Source organism: Trachinotus anak, unplaced genomic scaffold, assembly GCF_046630095.1.
Source record: "Trachinotus anak isolate AG129_WGS33_773 ecotype Australia unplaced genomic scaffold, CSIRO_AGI_Tana_v1 ptg000008l, whole genome shotgun sequence".
NCBI classification, from domain to species: domain Eukaryota; kingdom Metazoa; phylum Chordata; class Actinopteri; order Carangiformes; family Carangidae; genus Trachinotus; species Trachinotus anak.
The window spans coordinates 18,039,537-18,056,920 of record NW_027273859.1 but is presented as its reverse complement, the minus strand read 5'-3'; the positions used below and the strand labels follow the sequence as shown (position 1 = coordinate 18,056,920).

Here is a 17,384-nt window from a genome sequence, read left to right as displayed (position 1 = left end):
AGGGAAACACAAAAAGTAAAAGGGTACCACTACTATTGATAAGAAGAAGGAGAAGAAGAAGACGAACCAATACTCTTGTTGGGTCAACCATTCGACTGAGATATTTAAAGTCTACAACAAATATGATAGAAAAGGTTGTTTAAATTTATCTGGTCCAGTTTAGGGTCCTTATTATGGTCAGTAAGAAGAACAGATGTGGCCAGTAGAGGGATGTGCTTTTGAGCTGTCTGAACACAGTGACTCATTTGTTTGCACAGTCCTCCAAAGGAAGCCCACGCTGTGCTTCCTACACCTTATGGGGGACTTTGTTTTCCAAACACAAAAGTGTTTATTTGCAGTTACAAGTTAAAAAAAAGATCCCAATGACAAATTAAATGGGACCAATATGTAAACAACAATAGCCTGTGACGCTTTGCTATCGTTTAACTGAAGAGTTTGACACCCACCACGTGCAACCCATGAGTCAGCATCGCTATATTTATACTGTATGTTCTGTCTAGTCCAATTCACAAGATAAAGGATATAGGTGATTCAGTACCACCTACAATGTTTCTGCATGTGTATGTTAATGTATACATTAGTGTGGTTGTGTTTGGGTGTGAATTTATATGTGTCCAAGGTTTTTAGTGAAACGTAACAAATTTCAACCACCATTGTAATTCACCAAATGTGGCAGTAGCTACAGAACAACAACAGGCAGCTGTTACAAGCACAGTCAAGCATTATATAAATATTGCATTGTAAGCCCCCATAAATGAGACATCATTCTAGTATATAGGTCTCAAGCTACTTTTTGCATTTCAGCTTTATGTCCAAATGGGACAAACAGAAAATATACATAAGGACAACCCAGAATGTTGCCTGAAAGTAGCAGCTAGTACAGGACCTGCCTTGAACTAGTTGTAACCTTCCCCTCCAAGTGTCTTTAAACTCACCTGCTCACAGTGAAACATTGGAGGACTGTTTCAAAGGCCTGATATTCAACCAAACAATAAGTTCGGACTGTAGGGTTGTTTTTTGTTTGGTTTTTTTTTTGCCAAAGCTGTCAACCTGTTTTCCCATGTAGTCATATGATAAAATATGACATGAGGTTACACAGTAATCCAAAACAGGAAGGGAGGGAGGAGTACGGAAGTCAGTGGTGTGAGTGGCCATACTTTTAAAGTGTGCTTTTGCCCTCTGGTGGCCTGTACACTTAATAAATTATCCCCCACTAAGTTTTTCATTTTCACATGTATTTCTGAAAACCATTACAGGACATAATTGTTTTAGTACTCAGTCATAATCATTGTTCGGTAATTTCAACCCTTGCCTTAAATGGATAGTTCAATTTGACATGAAGTGTGACTGTATGAGTTACTCACTAGTGTTATTAATTAATGCAGAAAGCAAACAGATTTCCAAGCATAAATGACAGTCAACAAAAACATTTAGAATTGCGCACAACAAAATGCAATATATTTCAGAATAATTAGTTCATCCAATAGTAACAAGCAACACTGTTTTGGTATTTAGAACAACCAATTTAAAATTATATTTACATTAGAAACAGAAAACCTGCTGTTATAACAATTAAAAACAAAAAATCTTAGGCCATAGTGTTCAAACAGGACTGATAAGCTGCGGCTTCATTGGCACATTTATCAGAGATCAAAATTTTTGACTTGTGGTGCCAGGACTATCAAATGAGAAAATGTATTCTGATGTGTGAAACATCAATGAAAAAACAATTAAAAAGACATTGAACTCTTGGTTAGAATTTTATCCTGTCACTTTTATTACTTTACACTCCAGTGTTTAGTATTAGAGTATACCTATTAGTATTAGTATTAGTATTAGTATTAGTATTAGTTTCCATTAACAATACTATTATGGACCAGCCAATACATAATTATTTTGCGCTATACTATGAAATGGTACAACTATAAAACCTCACTATTTCCATTTGAAAGCAGTGTGACAGCTGTTAAAGCTTCTAACAGGAACATATAGTGAGAAAAATGTTATGGTGGTGGCACAGAGCTTTAAAAATGCTACAGCCAACACAGCTGCGATAAACAGTATTGAGGACAACACGAGATCCACTGGGATGTTCCTAGAAATGTCAACTCAGCGCCATGTTACTGATACATGTTGGTGTGCACCGGTGATGTGATTTCCATATTTGTGTATTTCTCATTTTCACACCGTAGGTTTACCGTGTATTAATGATTACCGCTAGTCTGATCAGTGGTTGGTTTGAACGGCGTCACGACCACAACGGTCACCTGGATCTCTGATTGGCTCAGAGCGCTGATCCGGGTACTGCGCTAGATCGAGCTCATTAGCTAAAGGTACCAATATGGCGGAGGTAAGAGGGAAAACAGGGGAGAAGCAATCGATCTTAAATCGATATTTTTAAAATTTGTGTGTTGTATTTTTCGTTTTTATGTTATCGATTGGAGAAACGATGCTTTTTTCCTTCTGTATAGCGTGTTTCGTGTCATAAATGTGGTTTTTATTGCTCTAAAATATGCTTGAATGTCTGGACTGATCCTTCACTACAAGGCCGCTGCGCCTTCGCTCTCTCAGCTGCTTTGGTGTAGCGGCTGTGTAAATTGATAACGTAAATTTAACGTTAGCTTGTTGGTTAAATGAAATAACCGATTGTACCGTGTTTGTGTAGAATGAAAAAAAAAAAATCCATTTCGGCTTAATTAGCGACACCTATATCGTAAGGATAATTCAACTCTGTTGATTGCGGTGCCGCGCAAATGAAATTAGTGTTTACATTTTTCGATGGATAACGTTAACAGTAGGGTTAGCTTGCTGGCTAGCTAACTGTTACAGGAGTCGACACTGCATAACTCTGACAGTCTCCCTGAAAATATGCTTCTATCTTGACTCCGATAGTGTCCCACGAAGGGAATCGCTTTAATTCCAGGGGTTAAAACTACATTTTGCTCACAGTTGTCCTCAGTTTCGCGGCTGAACTAGCTACCTATTTCAGGTAACGCTAGCGGTAAATACGGCTTGCCTGTCCAACTGTTTTCGTTGGTCATCATGCAGGCCATTAAAGGCATTTTCTAACTTTGCCTGATTTTGATAGCTCATGTTTAAGCGTCTCCATCAAGTTGAACCCGTGTTTCAACTATTGCATTCATTTATACTCTGGTTTTATTCTTTTACAGGCTTCCCTAGGGAGTTCAAGTCCAGGTAAGAAAACCTCCGCCATAAACTTAATAAAAGTATCTACAATTAAAGACATACTTAGTTATCTTTATTTGTAGTTTAATAAAGTAATTCTACATAGCAGCAATATCAAGATGATATGATATTATTTGCACATAGTGCAATGCATCGTTTTTCAAAGAAATGGCTTTGAAATTGACTAAACATAGTAACTGAATTTATCTTACGAAGTGGAAGTTTTAATTTCCAAGGTATTTAAAAAAAAAAAAAAAAAAAAAAAAGCACATTTGTCTAATAAGATTGAGACATTAATGATTCTTCTCTCTGTGTCTCTCACTCAGTTGGCTCTTTATCGTCAGAAGACCATGACTTTGATCCAACAGCAGAAATGTTAGTTCATGAGTATGATGACGAGAGGACTTTGGAGGAGGAAGAGTCTCTGGATGGAGGGAGGAATTTCAGCTCTGAGATTGCAGATCTGGAAAAGGTGAGCTACTAAATGTACAAAATTGCACAAAGCAAGATGTATCAGTGTAAATTTAATGGATGTGATTTTAAATAATTGAACCTGCATTTGTAGATATAAAAGTTTTGCATCAATAATGTGGAAGAGTGCACTATCATCTTAGTGCAGTAAGGCTATAAATATTGATTCTTTGGTGTCACTGGGAAAATGGTTGATATTGTGAGGCCATGACAATTGTTGGTGCAACCTCTATTATGATAAGGGGAGGCTTCCTGATTCATAGCTGCAGATGTCACAATTAAGAAAGGTCAACAAAGTTTAAGTACAGATACATGCTGTTAGTGGCACTCAGAATTTCTCTTATGGTGGCAGTGAATCCCTATGTTGTAACTGAGTTTCCAGTTTGTCAGTCCTGTACCTACAGAGCTACAATGATTGAAAATGATTGAAAAAAAGAAAGAACTGAATGTTGTGTAGTTTAGATAGGAAGGGGGAAATGCATATTAGATTTACTTAATATATGAAGTACTAACTCTGCCCTCCCCCCCACCAGGAGGGGAATATGCCTTTGGAAGAACTATTGGCCATCTACCGTTATGAGGCATCAGCAGGCTCCAGTATAGACAGCTCCTCTGGAGATCTTACCGATGAGCTGCCTGACATGACTTTGGACAAGGTAAATATATAATAAAATATATATAAAATATACTGTTATGTTGTGATGTCATATGGTCAATAAATAGATTTGGTAGAAATCATGAAAAGTAAATGAATTTTCCTCAATATGTAATTCAGATATTCTGTCGCTCATCCTTGGTCTGTCTCAGTAAACGGTGGATATTATTCTTTCTCCCTAGGAGGAAATAGCTAAAGATCTGCTGTCTGGAGACTATGAGGAGGAGACCCAGTCCTCAGCTGATGATCTTACCCCTTCAGTCACCTCCCATGAAGCCACTGATTTCTTCCCAAGAACACTTCGATGTAAGTGGTTATACATTCTAAAAAAAAGTGCTTCTTGTCTGTAGCTGTGCAGGTTTAAATCTTGTAATGCAGTACCTAGATAAAGAAAAAAATCATCAGATTCATGACATGAATACAAATATTAAAATCAGTAAAATATGAAAATATGAGATTTATTTATATTACTTTTGTAAATTAGTAAACACTTTGCATTTAGAACTATCTCAGCAATGTTAAACATTCACAAACATATATTTAATATTTATTTATTTATTTTAAATGCGGCTTAATATGGTTAAAGCAATGTGTTGGTTAAATTGTCTTGCACCCATTAAAGTACAATCATGCACGAAGTCCTAGGGCTGGGCGAAATGACATCAAATCAGTATTACAATTATCTTAAACTTTTACCTTGATTACGATTACTGGACAATTACTTTGGTGAGGTAGTATTTTTTTAAGGGAACAGTTAACGAACGCATGCATTGGGAATGTATTAACCAAATTAACCAACATGCATAAGATTGGTGAGAAGTTCTCAATTACGATTTTGATACTTTTTCAGTTAATTGTCCTGCCCTACTTGGTGCTACATCAAATTTACTATGTCCAAATTTTTTTTTTTTTTTGATAAATTTTGTATCTGTGTGTATTTATATTTTTTGTTTTCTTTTTAAAACACACAGAATATCATGTGCGAAATAAGCAGGAACTTCACTGTACCAGTGACAGTCTCAAAAAATTCTGTATGATTCAGACAGCGTGGGTTTTTCAGCCACAAACATAAGGAAGCAATCCTGTCATCTTGCGAGGACAAGGGGCAGACAAAATCAATCTGAAACCTCGTCAGTACAGAGAGCAAAAGTTTGCATTAGCACAGCCACTAACACTGTGTCAGCCGCTGCCAGTTACATGCTAACAAACAACATAAACAAATAAAAGATGCTGAGTACACTTGTCATTCTGATATGTCTGCTAATCGCCAAGTTTGGTGCACAACATACTCCTCATCTGACTCTGGTTCTGACCGAGGCTCAAACATGTGGCTGAATCTCTCAGTTGTTTTCTCTAACACTAACCATCTTGATACACACTGCTTTTTCACTGGTCAACCTAGTGCAAGTTGTGGTGGGCAGGGCATGGGGCCTGATCTAGAGGAAGTAAGCTCATATGTGTGCCCAGTCCCTTTTCATAGTTTAAAACATGCCTGGAGGGAAACTTTACAACATCAGGCCTTAGCACCCAGTTTGAGACATGCCACTGGAATTCATTGTTTATGAAGGTATTTATCTGTTGTTGTTTATTGTTTTGTCAGCCAACGCCATCTCTGACGGTGATAAAGAGTCAGAGTGTGATGAAGATGGCCCAAGCCCGGAGGACTCAAGGAAGGTAAATGACACATTTCATTTTGGATAAATTAAGCAACTTTATATTTTAAGTCTTTACTGATATTGTTTTGGGTTTAAACATGATCTACATCATCTTTTTGTGTGATTTTTAAATTAAAGGAAATAATGGTGGGAACACAGTACCAAGCAGAGGTTCCCTCTTGCCTCTGTCACTACAAAGATGGGGAGAAAGGTGACTGCAGCTTCTCTATTTTCAGCACATGCTTAATATCTTCCTTAATGCAATTGCTTACAATGTTTCTATCTGTACAATAATGAAAATATAATATACTCAAAGTGATAAATCTTTCTTTAATGTACCTTTTTTTACGCAGCGTATGAAGATGAAGATGAGTTATTATGGAGCCCCGGTACATTGCCAGAAAATAAGGTTAGGAGTTTCCTGTCAGAAGTGTTGTCACGGACCACGGATGAAAAGACAGGATGTGACAAACCAGGGATGCATGTTCGAGACAATGAGCAGGTCAGTCATGTCTTTATTTATCCAAACCTTTCATGCTGTAACAGTGATGAGCAGGGTATTAACCTTGTATGCAAGCTATACTGTCAGTATCATTTTTTATTAGTTTTACATCTTGTATCAATTTAACTTTGAATTCTTAACATTATTTCTGAGCTTGAAAGATTTTTAAGGTACATGTAATTAATTTTTGACAACATTCCAGTATTGATCACTACACTCTTTCCACATAGGCCTTGCATGACCTTGTCAAGTGCAACTACAACACCCGTGATGCACTAGAGAGATACTGCAGCCACTTAAAGTCATCAAAAGGTAAGCAAAGGAAATAGGTTCTACATGCCTGCTGTATGAAACTGTCATTTCTGACACGAGGCAAGTGTCCTTGGTACTTTGATCGCAGTTAAAACTGTGTGCTGCCAGCCTTATCAAAAAGGATGAAAACTGCCAAACATGATTCTCTGGTGGTATTATTGGTGTACTGTAGAGTAGTTGTACCAGCTACAATCGCAGAGCAGAATGTCTTCAAGGGTACTATTGCATTTTTATATATATATATATGCATATGCATATGCACTGGCTGAAAGGTCATCAAGGCCTAATGGTCTGCTTTACTTGACAATCAACGTTGTACTGGGTCAAATGACAACATAGCTGCTGGGCAAAGTTTATGGGTTTTTTTTCCAAAATCAATAGTTATTCTTCTGTTGGATCAAGAATGTCCACAGGAAGCTTCAGGCCCATCCAGCTAGTAGTTTTCAGGATTTGTCAGTTGCATATGAGCAGGCAGATAGAGGAAGTCCAAATTTTCAGTTTGGTACAAATTATTTTTATAACTCATCTTATTAAAGCACACCTTAGGGAAAGGGGGATAAAAGTTCATTTTAAAAATTCAATTTAAGTAAAATACATTTGTAAAAGGATATTTGAAGAAAGGAAGTTAAATGTGACACCTGTAAGACAATTCCATTTAGTACAACAGTGTAACATGGAGTCTCATAGGTATTTCTTATTTTAGATCCTTTTTTATTTGGATCACATTAATATGTATCACTGAATCTGACATTTAATAGGTCCATGGCAATTTGATTGCAGTGTAAACTGTAAAATTAGGAATAGTTTTTTTATATCAATATAAATATCCCACCCCACTGCAAGACAGTACAGTCCATCTCTTGACAATCCTGCATTAACTTGTAATGAGTCTGAGCGCATTTTCCAACATTGCTAGAGTTTGATTTCGCCGTGATATGACATTCTTCCGTCTCACCTTTGATGACATCTGTATTCTGCTAAGCTTTAGATTTTTTACTGCCATATTAAGGGTGAATTACCATAGTTGATTTGCATGTGCAACCTTTTCACTTTCACTAAACTCTATACTTTACCACCACTCCACCCAAAATAATCCAATCCAGCACCAAAAAACCTACTAATATAGTTGCCTCAAAATTGCTTTGGCACTGAATGAACCTCTCCTACACAGTCTATAGAAATTGAAAAATTGCATTAAACATTATACAACTCTATAAAACATTATACAAATACTTGACATATTATGCCTCCACACCAGCAACAGCCAGTGTCAAAGGCATTATGTTTTCGGGATGTCTGTTGTTGTTAATGTGATATCTTAGTCACCTTTTGAGGAAATTACTTCAAATTTGGCACAAACATTCTCTTGGATTGGAGGATGAACTGATTAGAATTTGATGGTCAAAGGCAAAGGCCACTCTGATCTCAAGAAACATTTCTGGCCATAGCTCATATATTCATACACTAATTATAGCACTATTTAATACAAATGTCTAATAAGATAAAATGATGAAGTTATGGCATTTAATATCCTAATGGTCAAAGGTCAACTTCAGTGTGACATCATAATGTTTTGCAAAAAACAGTTCTGGCCATTATTCAATGTTGTTACTCAGGAAGGGGAGATTGTGACTATATTACTGACATCTTTGCTGGTTGGTGTAGGCATACAGCGTGAGGCAACAATTCTAGTTCTTTTTTGTAATAGTTTTCTCATCTAAACCTCTATCTCTGTGTGCTTGTCATTTTATGATGGATCTTCAGACATGATGAGTAAGACTTTGATATTTGATAACTTAGTTGTTGTCTTGAATTATTCTTTGTATTTAAAGACCCCTCAGTCAGTAGTGATTAAAAGATTCAGTTGATTGGTGGGTTCATCCTTTTGTTTACACATGGGTCATTTGATTGTGCATCAACAATATAAATGATTTTTCTGGTTCCATTGCAGAAAAATCACCTCCGTGGTCAGAAGAAGAATGCAAGAACTTTGAACACGCACTACAGATGTATGACAAAAATTTTCACCTCATACAGAAACACAAAGTGAGTGTTATTATATGATTTCTCAAACAGTCATGGAAAGATGCATATAGATACATATAAAGCTGTGAAATTTTCTCATTCCTGTTAATGACTTTATTTTCTTCTTAGGTCACAACACGAACAGTAGCAGAATGTGTGGCATTTTATTATATGTGGAAGAAGTCGGAGCGTTTTGACCTCTTTGTGCAGCAGAATCGGTTCGGGAAGAAAAAATACAGCAGCTATCCTGGTGTAACGTAAGTGGCAGGGGAAGATTCATTTTATCAGTTTGCATTCCTTTTGTGTTTTAGCTTATGTTTAATACAATGAGTTTTGAATAATGAAAAAGTGCACACAATTCACACTTAGAATAAACATGTTTCTTTGTGTTCAGTGACCTGATGGACAGGCTGGTGGATGAGGCAGAGGGACTGGCAGTGGACAGTTCCTCCTCTGTGTGTTCAGGAGCGGGTGGAGGAGGAAGACTGGAGACGACAACAGACCAACAGCTCAGCCTGCTCAACTCCATCACTGCCAGCGACCTCACAGGTCAGTAATGGGACCACGCTTTGCAGTTATGGAAAAACTTTAGAAAACATAATTACTTTATACCATAGACAACAATTGCATTTATCATTGGTTTCAGTTACTCTGGTTAATTGAGTGTCCTGTCTCCTTGCAGCTTTGAGTAACAGTGTAGCCACAGTGTGCAGCCCTGCAGAGGTTAGTTGCCTTGACTCCTACAGCTTTCCTCCACTGGAAAGTCTCCATCGTGGGTCCCTGAACCACGACGAATCCCTTGGGTTCCCTTCCAATGGTGCAGATTCTGACTGCCTCAACATGCTCGACGCTGGTTTCTACCACTCTGACCTGGGCCAGCTAGGAGGAGTGTGTGTCAACAAGGACTGCGAGCGGCCCTCCAAAAGACTCAAGATGGCATTGCCTGACTCCTTTATCAATGATGTTTCTGTGGGTAACCTTGGAGTGGACTTTGAAGCGCGAAGGACATCTACACACCACCACCGAATCACCGGCGCCAAAATGGCAGTGTCTGTCACAGACTTTGGGAGCTTGGCTGGCAGCGGCGAGCCCAACGGGTTTCTTGGAGCACATGCACGGCACCACACACAGCACACTGCAGCACTTCAGTCAGAGTGATCTTCCTCATCTTCTTCCCTTGTTCTTCCCTTTTGAGATCCCTCATCCCGCTTGTACATAAGACTGACCTCACTGGAGAATCTGATTTGTTTAAATTCTATTATATATATCTATATATATATATATATATATATATATATATAGATATATATATATATATATATATATACACATATACATATACATATATACATATGTATGTATATGAATATACTTTTTTGTTTTTGTTTTTTGTGTAATATGACATCAGTGATGTCTATCATATAGAACTAAAATCTTGATTTCTCTCAAGAGTTTATATAGCCATTTATTTTATTTTATTTTTTGTGGTCTTGAGATGTGTAACGTCCATGTACAGTGGGGCCCAGAGGCTGCAGTAGGAGAGTTGTGTATCTTCCTCCCTTACATCTACACACATCTTCAGAGCTATAGTATGTTATCCTGCCATTCTTTTCAGCTGCCAAAACTGGCTTAGTTTTCTGCCGCTAGTGTTAGTATTTAGTTGCCTGTCGTTGTCGTTTGAAGTGGTACTTTTTTTTTTTTTTTTTTTAATTAGTGTTTGGTTTACAGGTACTTTTCAGTAACCAGACTAGTGCATATGGTTTTATTTGTCTCCAAATAAACCTGGCTAGATATTGTATGAAGAGCAACACTAGCATGGAGATAAGTGCTGGCCTCAGCTGCTAAAACTTTCCAATCTGGTTTTCTTTTTTTGTTTTTCTCCTGTGGAAGCTTGTCTGTAGTTTGTTTGCTTGTTTACTTTTAAACTGTTCAAAGTGGCCAAACTGGAACATTTGAATGTTCGCAATAGTTAATCTTTATCGCGTTTATACCCAAATTATAAACCCTGATTCACTTTTTTTTTTTTTTTTTTTTTATTACATTTTTAAATGGGTGATTAAGAATACCTTTGCAAAGTAACATGATGGGAGTCACCTTGTTTTACTGACAAATATCAAGTTTTTTTTAAATCTTGCTTCATTCTACTATCAGTCAGACAAGCAAACCATAACAGCAATATTGCAATGCAAAGATATCGGTTGGGTTAATATCCATTTAACATAGACATCAATAGACACACTAAAGTATGTATTTATTGCATATACTTTTACCTTTGAGATTTTGTTTAATCCTTTTAAGCTTTAAGCTTTCACTCATGCCACTCTTAGGCAAGTTTAGCTGCATATGTTCTTAAGTTAATAGCTCTAGAGGTTAGACTGTTCCTAAATTACGTACCGCCATTTTCAGACCACTTAGCAAGCTTAGGTAAGCCAGCTAGCAGTATTATTTCTTTATTTAAAGCCACTCTGATTTTGTGTTCAACCTCACAGCCTAACCTGTACTGAGTAGAGAATGCTTCATAATCTGGTCGACAATTTCTTGGAGTGTAGTAGCAGAAATGGAGCCGTTTTATCTTGACTTGAGTCCGTAATTGTGAACTGTAAAATGTTTAGCAGGTCATCGTCAGTTGATTGGATGCAGTAGTAGTGTTTACTTAATTTATCTATGCATTGTGCTATGAATAATTAGTTTGTTTCAGGGGTTCATCTTTGTCATGTCCATAGATCTAGTATCTCACCATTATGTATGTACAGACAGGACTCATGCCTCTAAATCATTAAGTTCGATCAAGTTATTCAGTTTCCAAGCCCAGCATCAGAGAAGATATTCACTTCTGCGTTTCATGTAAATAATTAGCAAATAGCCTTTAAAAGTCTATTAACTGACCTCTTACACTTGTGAATCTGTGTTGATACAAAGGTTTTAATTTGATTCCTTGTCAAAAAGGCAATAATTTGTAGATATGTACAGATATTTTGAGTTTCACATTTTACCGGTTGACTTGGTGTTTGAATTTTCTTTTTTTCTTCCCTTTGGAAAGTCATGATACCCATACACCAGGACACAGCTGAAACCACGCATGCCAGCTGTGTCTGTTTCTCAAAGTGTACCACTGAAAACGGCTTTACCTGAAGACGTATTGATATTACTCAGTGTTGCAATTTTGCATTCGAAACTTGCAGCCATGTGTAAAAGACGATCATCTTTCTTTCCTAAAAAAAAAAAAAAAAAAATCTTTTTACATGTTGTCGTCTATTTGTCTTGATGGTAAAGGGATGGCCGCTGCTCTAAGTATGTGGAGACTTGTTTCTCTTTTAATGCAATGTGCATAATGCAGTAGGTCCTCCAAGCTCTTCTAGCTTTAGCAGTGCAGTGATATTTATTTCACCTGTGGTTTGTACAAAGACTCAGAAAAACTGTCAGAATGTAAAGGCCATTAAGTAGTAGAAGTAGGTTTTTCACCACCCTGTGAACTTTCGAAAATGTGATATTTTATTGATATCTCTGGTATGAGACTTGTGTGTGCAAGCAAGCACTAAGCAAATTTATTTTATATTTTGTATTGTGTTTTGAAGTTTAAAAAGGAAAAAAAAAATTATAGCAGTCGTTTTGAAAAAGAAAACTCTCAAGTCCTTTGATGAAAACAAAAACACCTTTGTGAATAAAAACCTACAAAACCTAAAAATGTATATCCAGAAATATAGACAATCAAAAACTTCACTATGAGAAATGTTCAAGAAGCTATCTTTATTGTTTATAAGAATTGTACATAAGCATTGAGTTGTTTTTTTTTTTTTCTTTTGTTAAACATTATTTTGTATTTTCTGTTGTACTTTAATACCTTGTGTACAGATCCAGAAATAAAGCTCTGGAAAAGGTTCGGAGATGATCGCAGGTTCTTTAATTATTATTAGTGACTTGTGTGGAAAGACTGGTTTCAGTGTTGAGTTATATTGTGGTTATGTGTAACAAACTGACAGAAATGACCCACAACTATTCATACAAGTTCAGTGTCTTGGAATTTACATTAGATTGAAATTTTGTTGTTTTTGTTGGAGAATTACTCTAATTAGAATTACTATAAACTTTTAAAAGATTAAATGAACAATAATCCAAATCACAGGATGGCAAAAATGTGTCTGCTCTTATGTGCTATGAACTAGTTCATTACCTTGGTCTTCTCAGAGGAATGGGCAGAGTCAGAAAGTCCTCAGCTAGAGTCACTTCTACACCGCTGTCCTGTAGAGCCTCTTCAGCCTGTCTCTTCAGCTCTGTGACGTCATCGTCCTCCTCTCCTTCCGTCTGCAGGGAGCTGGGTTTGTACCTCTGACTGAAGTGGTACAGCACCAATTTCCGCACACGGCAAGCCCGAGCCACTGCTGCTGCCATGTCAGGTGTACTGTGTCCGTGGTCCACGGCTTTCTCTCTTTGTTCGTTCCCCAGAGTCGCCTCATGAACCAGAATGTCCGCTCCGTTGCACAAACTCAGTGGTCCTTCTCCAAGAATTGAGCTACAGTCCCCTAAAATGCAGACTTTCCTCCCCGGAATGGTTTCTTCCAGGACCTCACAAGGGAGCACCACACGCCCACTTTCCAAAGTTACAGACTCTCCAGCTTTGAGACACCCATAGAGAGGCCCCGGTTTCAGCCCTGAGGGACACAAAATGAGACGCATTTACACATGTACCATTTGGAGCACACTTTTCTTAAAGAGTATGAACTTTAGACTCCTGAAACACAAGAGCTTCAAATTATTTCCCAACAGAATTAGAATTCATTCAATTAAATACTAGAATTACCACCTTGCGGTGCATGCCTCCACGACTCAGACTACTTCCAGATTACATCTTTGTTTATCCAGAGTCATATAAAATATTAACCATTTGTGTTAAATTTTGTCATAATTGCTGTACGAAGTCTTGAGTAATGGTTAAAAACTGTTTTGAGAGCTCACACTGACCTTGACCTTGGATCACCAAAATCTAATTAGTTGAGTTCAATGAGTTCTCGAGATATTGCATTCACAAGATAAAAATCATGTTTTGTGAGGTCACCGTGACCCTGACATTTGACCTTTTGCCACCAAAACCCAATCACTTTGTCCTTGAGTCCGGGCAAACGTTTTTGCCAAATTTGAAGAAGTGCCGTCAAGGCGTTATTAAGATATCATGTCCATGAGAATGGGACGGACGGTGGATGTACGGACAACCCGAAAACACCGACACAGAGGCATTAAAACTATGCAGTTCTAAACTGGTAAAACTACTATACAATAAATACCTAACCCAAAAAGCAAATCAAAAATCTTTTAATTCATATGTTAAAATCTTTTCTCCCACAGTACCTGCTAGGAAAATGTGTATTTTGAAGGTTTAAAAAAAAATTCAAAATTACAACTATGTATATAATGTCATAATTTTTTAACCATTTTTGAACTGCCCCTCACATACAATAAAATGCTTTTAACTTGTTTTTAGAATAAAACATAAACCACCTCCACTAACAAGTACAATATGTAACTTGTACTGAACAGGTGTTTTTGTCTATCTATACAAATAGTTCATTTAAAAAAAAAGAAACATCAAAAGTGATTTTTACCCAGTTCCTTCAGTAGTTCAGTTTTCAGTCTTCCGGGGCGATCATGCTCCTGAATGCAAAAACCAAACGAAGGTATGCGATGGAACAACCTGAAGGCTTTGACCACAAACTTCTTGTCTTCAAACAGGAGGTAACAGTCACTGAAGACATCCAGGGAGATTGTCCTGCCTGGTCTCTCCTGTGGATGCAGAGGACCACACTCTGCTGTCATCTGAAGAGAGAAAAATTCCATCAGTAAAAGCAACACAAATTAGTAAAGATAACAGGGATATGGTTTACATAAACTTTGGGTTTACAAAAACCTTTCAAAACCCGGCACAGAAATCGAAAGCAGAATTTTAATTGAGTTAAAATAATTACATAACATTATATGTATATAAAATAGGGCTGTCAAATGATTAATTTCTTCTTAATTACGATTAATCACTGAATTTCAATAGTTAATCTTGATTAATTGCATGTTTTATCACATGATTAAAATTCTATTATTTTGCATTTCAGAACTGTTTTCTCTTGCTTGACAACACATAACCGTCAGTTTGTCTGAACTAGAAGCTAACGTTAGCATGTCTGACGTGTAATTATGAAGATGTCTGATAATTTATTTATCTGTAGACGAGCTCTGGGTAAGTTACATTTTTATTTTCCAAATCATTTGATCTTAACCAACGACGAGTCAGGTGTTGGATTGAAACACTTAGGGTCTCCCGACAAGCCCCTTTATGCAGACCAGACCCCTTTTGCTCCCATAGACATGACTTGCCATGAAGTATCTTGCTCCGCCATGTAAAAAAGTGTCTGTGGCAGCTTGACAACAAGTAAGGGTCAAAGGGTCAAAATAGTAGCAGCCAAAGATTCTAAAACTTAGCACTTTTGAATCTTTGTAACTTAAACTTAAACTCAATTAAATTATCTTTCATTTATCCAAGAAAATCAAATTGAGTTAAATTAATAAAATAGTATAAATTGAGTTATAGTTATGCAAATCAATTAGATTAAACTCAATCTCAATTGAAATTAACTCAATTAAATTAATTTAAATTAATTCTATTAACAATGAAATATTCAGAATTCAATTTGTATTATAAATAAATGTTTTACAAATTAACTTAATTAATTAATTTAATGAAATTAAATTAAATTCACTTGATTAAATTAAGTTGCATGAAATTAGTCATGCAAAATTTGGATATGTTTACACAATGAAACACGCTAATTTTATTTGCTAAATTAAATTAAATTGATTGAAATAAATGTATTAGAATTAAATGTACTCTAAATTAAGATAAATTGATTAAATTCATTTAAATTTACTGAATGACATTATGTTAAGTTCATTAAATTAAATTTACTCAATTAAATTTAGCTGTATTAAATCAAATGAATTGAATTAATTAAAACAGAATATAGGCTTGTTTGAGCTATGTTGGGTGTGATGTTTTGGGCTTGAACAAAAGCATACGCAAGGGACCAGAGTTACTTCTTTTGGAGGGTAGTTATAAAGAAAGGAAAGAATTCAGAATCATTGACAAAAATCTGAATTCAAAATGAGATATTCCAAAAAAAAAAAGCTCTAATTCTATATATCACAAAACCACAGTCTAGTCCAGTCCCTTCTAGTGTAGTGTAGTGTTTCGCACTGTAAAGAGAGGTGAGGTATGATTTTTCACATCACAGGTAAAACAGCAAAACCAGTTACATACCTCCAGACTGAGCTGTCCCACTTCTGGACTCTGTTCAGGTGTGGGCTCCAGCTCATGTACTACAGCAACATACATAGTATAGTTTAGATCAGAGCATTAAATTGGTGGTAATACTGGGGAACAATATAGCAAATAGAGAAAGCTAAAATGTCTTGTAGCTATAATAAAAAACAGACACCAAACACTGTATGGCAATAATTTTCTATTGTGTATATATACTGTATATTTTGGACCTGCCTGCATAAGGGAAGAGTAGCTGAGACCCTGTGAGGCCAAGTGTAACCCTAAGAAATTTCCGGAGGCCCCGGGGCCCATAGATTTCCACACAGTTCAGGTTCTGCTGAGGGTCAGGGTTGGTGTTGAGACTCACGGTGCAAAGGAGACCAGGCAGACCAAACAGGTGATCTCCATGCAAGTGAGAGATGAAAACCTTGGTGATTCGACCTGGGTAGAAAACATGACTTATTACTACATACTATAGGTGTTTTATTGAGAATGCTGAGAGAGCAGGGGACAATTTGTCTAAATAAACTGGAGTAGTAGCAGTAGTACCACTAGGGCTAAAATACAACAAATAAAAAAGCTAAAATGCCTTATAGTGAACGACATAACAATTAGTTATTATCTTAATCATTCACATGAAATCAAAAAAGGGCAGGGTCAGTAATTATACCCTTTTTATGGGTTTGAACATATATAAAACAAATTCTGAAATCAAGTAGCCCCTTGATTAACATAATTATTGTACTGTTGGGGTAACCTCAAAAGTTCATTCACGTTTATTTATTCACAGTGGTTTGTAGTGGTTCAACTACTTACTTTATGACTTTATTTTAAAAATGTTTAATCTCTTGGCAGCCTGCACGGAGAGTTACAGTGACTCACCGGCTCTGAGCGGGCTCCTCATCAGCTGGGTCTGGGTCCCCTCTCCGCAGTCAAACAGCCAGCAGTCCCCCTCCGTCCGCAGCACCAGAGCCGAGGCACCGCGGTGAGGGGACGGGTAGGCCGAGCCGGTCCCGAGGAAAGTCATATCCATGGTCATCCTCCCCAAAGTTACAGGAAAACTGGTGGAAACTCTCTGCAACTGACCACCAGACTAAGCAGCCACGCTTCCTGTAAACTGTCACGCCGTAATGACGTAAGTCGAGCGACGGTGAGGCGTTCAAGTTAAGTTTGTATTCTCGTACATTTCTAAAGCAAAACACTCCCACAGTAAATAGGTTCATTTAAGCCCCTCTACTGTGTCAGGGTTTTCAAGTTTTCACGTTTCAAAGTGCC

At 37.0% G+C, this 17,384-nt stretch overlaps 2 protein-coding genes across 3 annotated transcripts; one reads left to right on the top strand and one right to left on the bottom strand.

Annotated features, from left to right (window-relative positions):
- The first annotated feature begins 2,230 nt into the window (after positions 1-2,230).
- mier3b (mesoderm induction early response 1, family member 3 b) lies at positions 2,231-12,690 on the top strand. Of its 2 annotated transcripts, none has more exons than XM_071483190.1 (13): positions 2,231-2,350; positions 3,171-3,195; positions 3,513-3,658; positions 4,191-4,313; positions 4,495-4,618; positions 5,913-5,986; positions 6,106-6,178; positions 6,321-6,469; positions 6,700-6,781; positions 8,733-8,827; positions 8,936-9,063; positions 9,201-9,355; positions 9,489-12,690. In XM_071483190.1, the coding sequence occupies exons 1-13, from the start codon at positions 2,342-2,344 to the stop codon at positions 9,962-9,964; spliced, it is 1,659 nt and encodes a 552-aa protein (XP_071339291.1). In that variant the 5' UTR covers positions 2,231-2,341; the 3' UTR covers positions 9,965-12,690. The 2 variants fall into 2 exon arrangements, with proteins under 2 accessions (XP_071339291.1, XP_071339292.1); XM_071483191.1 differs by lacking the exon at positions 2,231-2,350 and adding an exon at positions 2,739-2,989.
- elac1 (elaC ribonuclease Z 1) lies at positions 12,042-17,298 on the bottom strand. The gene is made up of 5 exons (XM_071483192.1): positions 16,992-17,298; positions 16,344-16,550; positions 16,107-16,165; positions 14,404-14,614; positions 12,042-13,455 (listed from the first exon to the last, which is right to left on the bottom strand). Exons 1-5 carry the CDS (start codon positions 17,146-17,148, stop codon positions 12,974-12,976), a joined length of 1,116 nt encoding a protein of 371 aa, XP_071339293.1. The 5' UTR covers positions 17,149-17,298; the 3' UTR covers positions 12,042-12,973.
- Between the last annotated feature and the right edge of the window lie 86 nt (positions 17,299-17,384).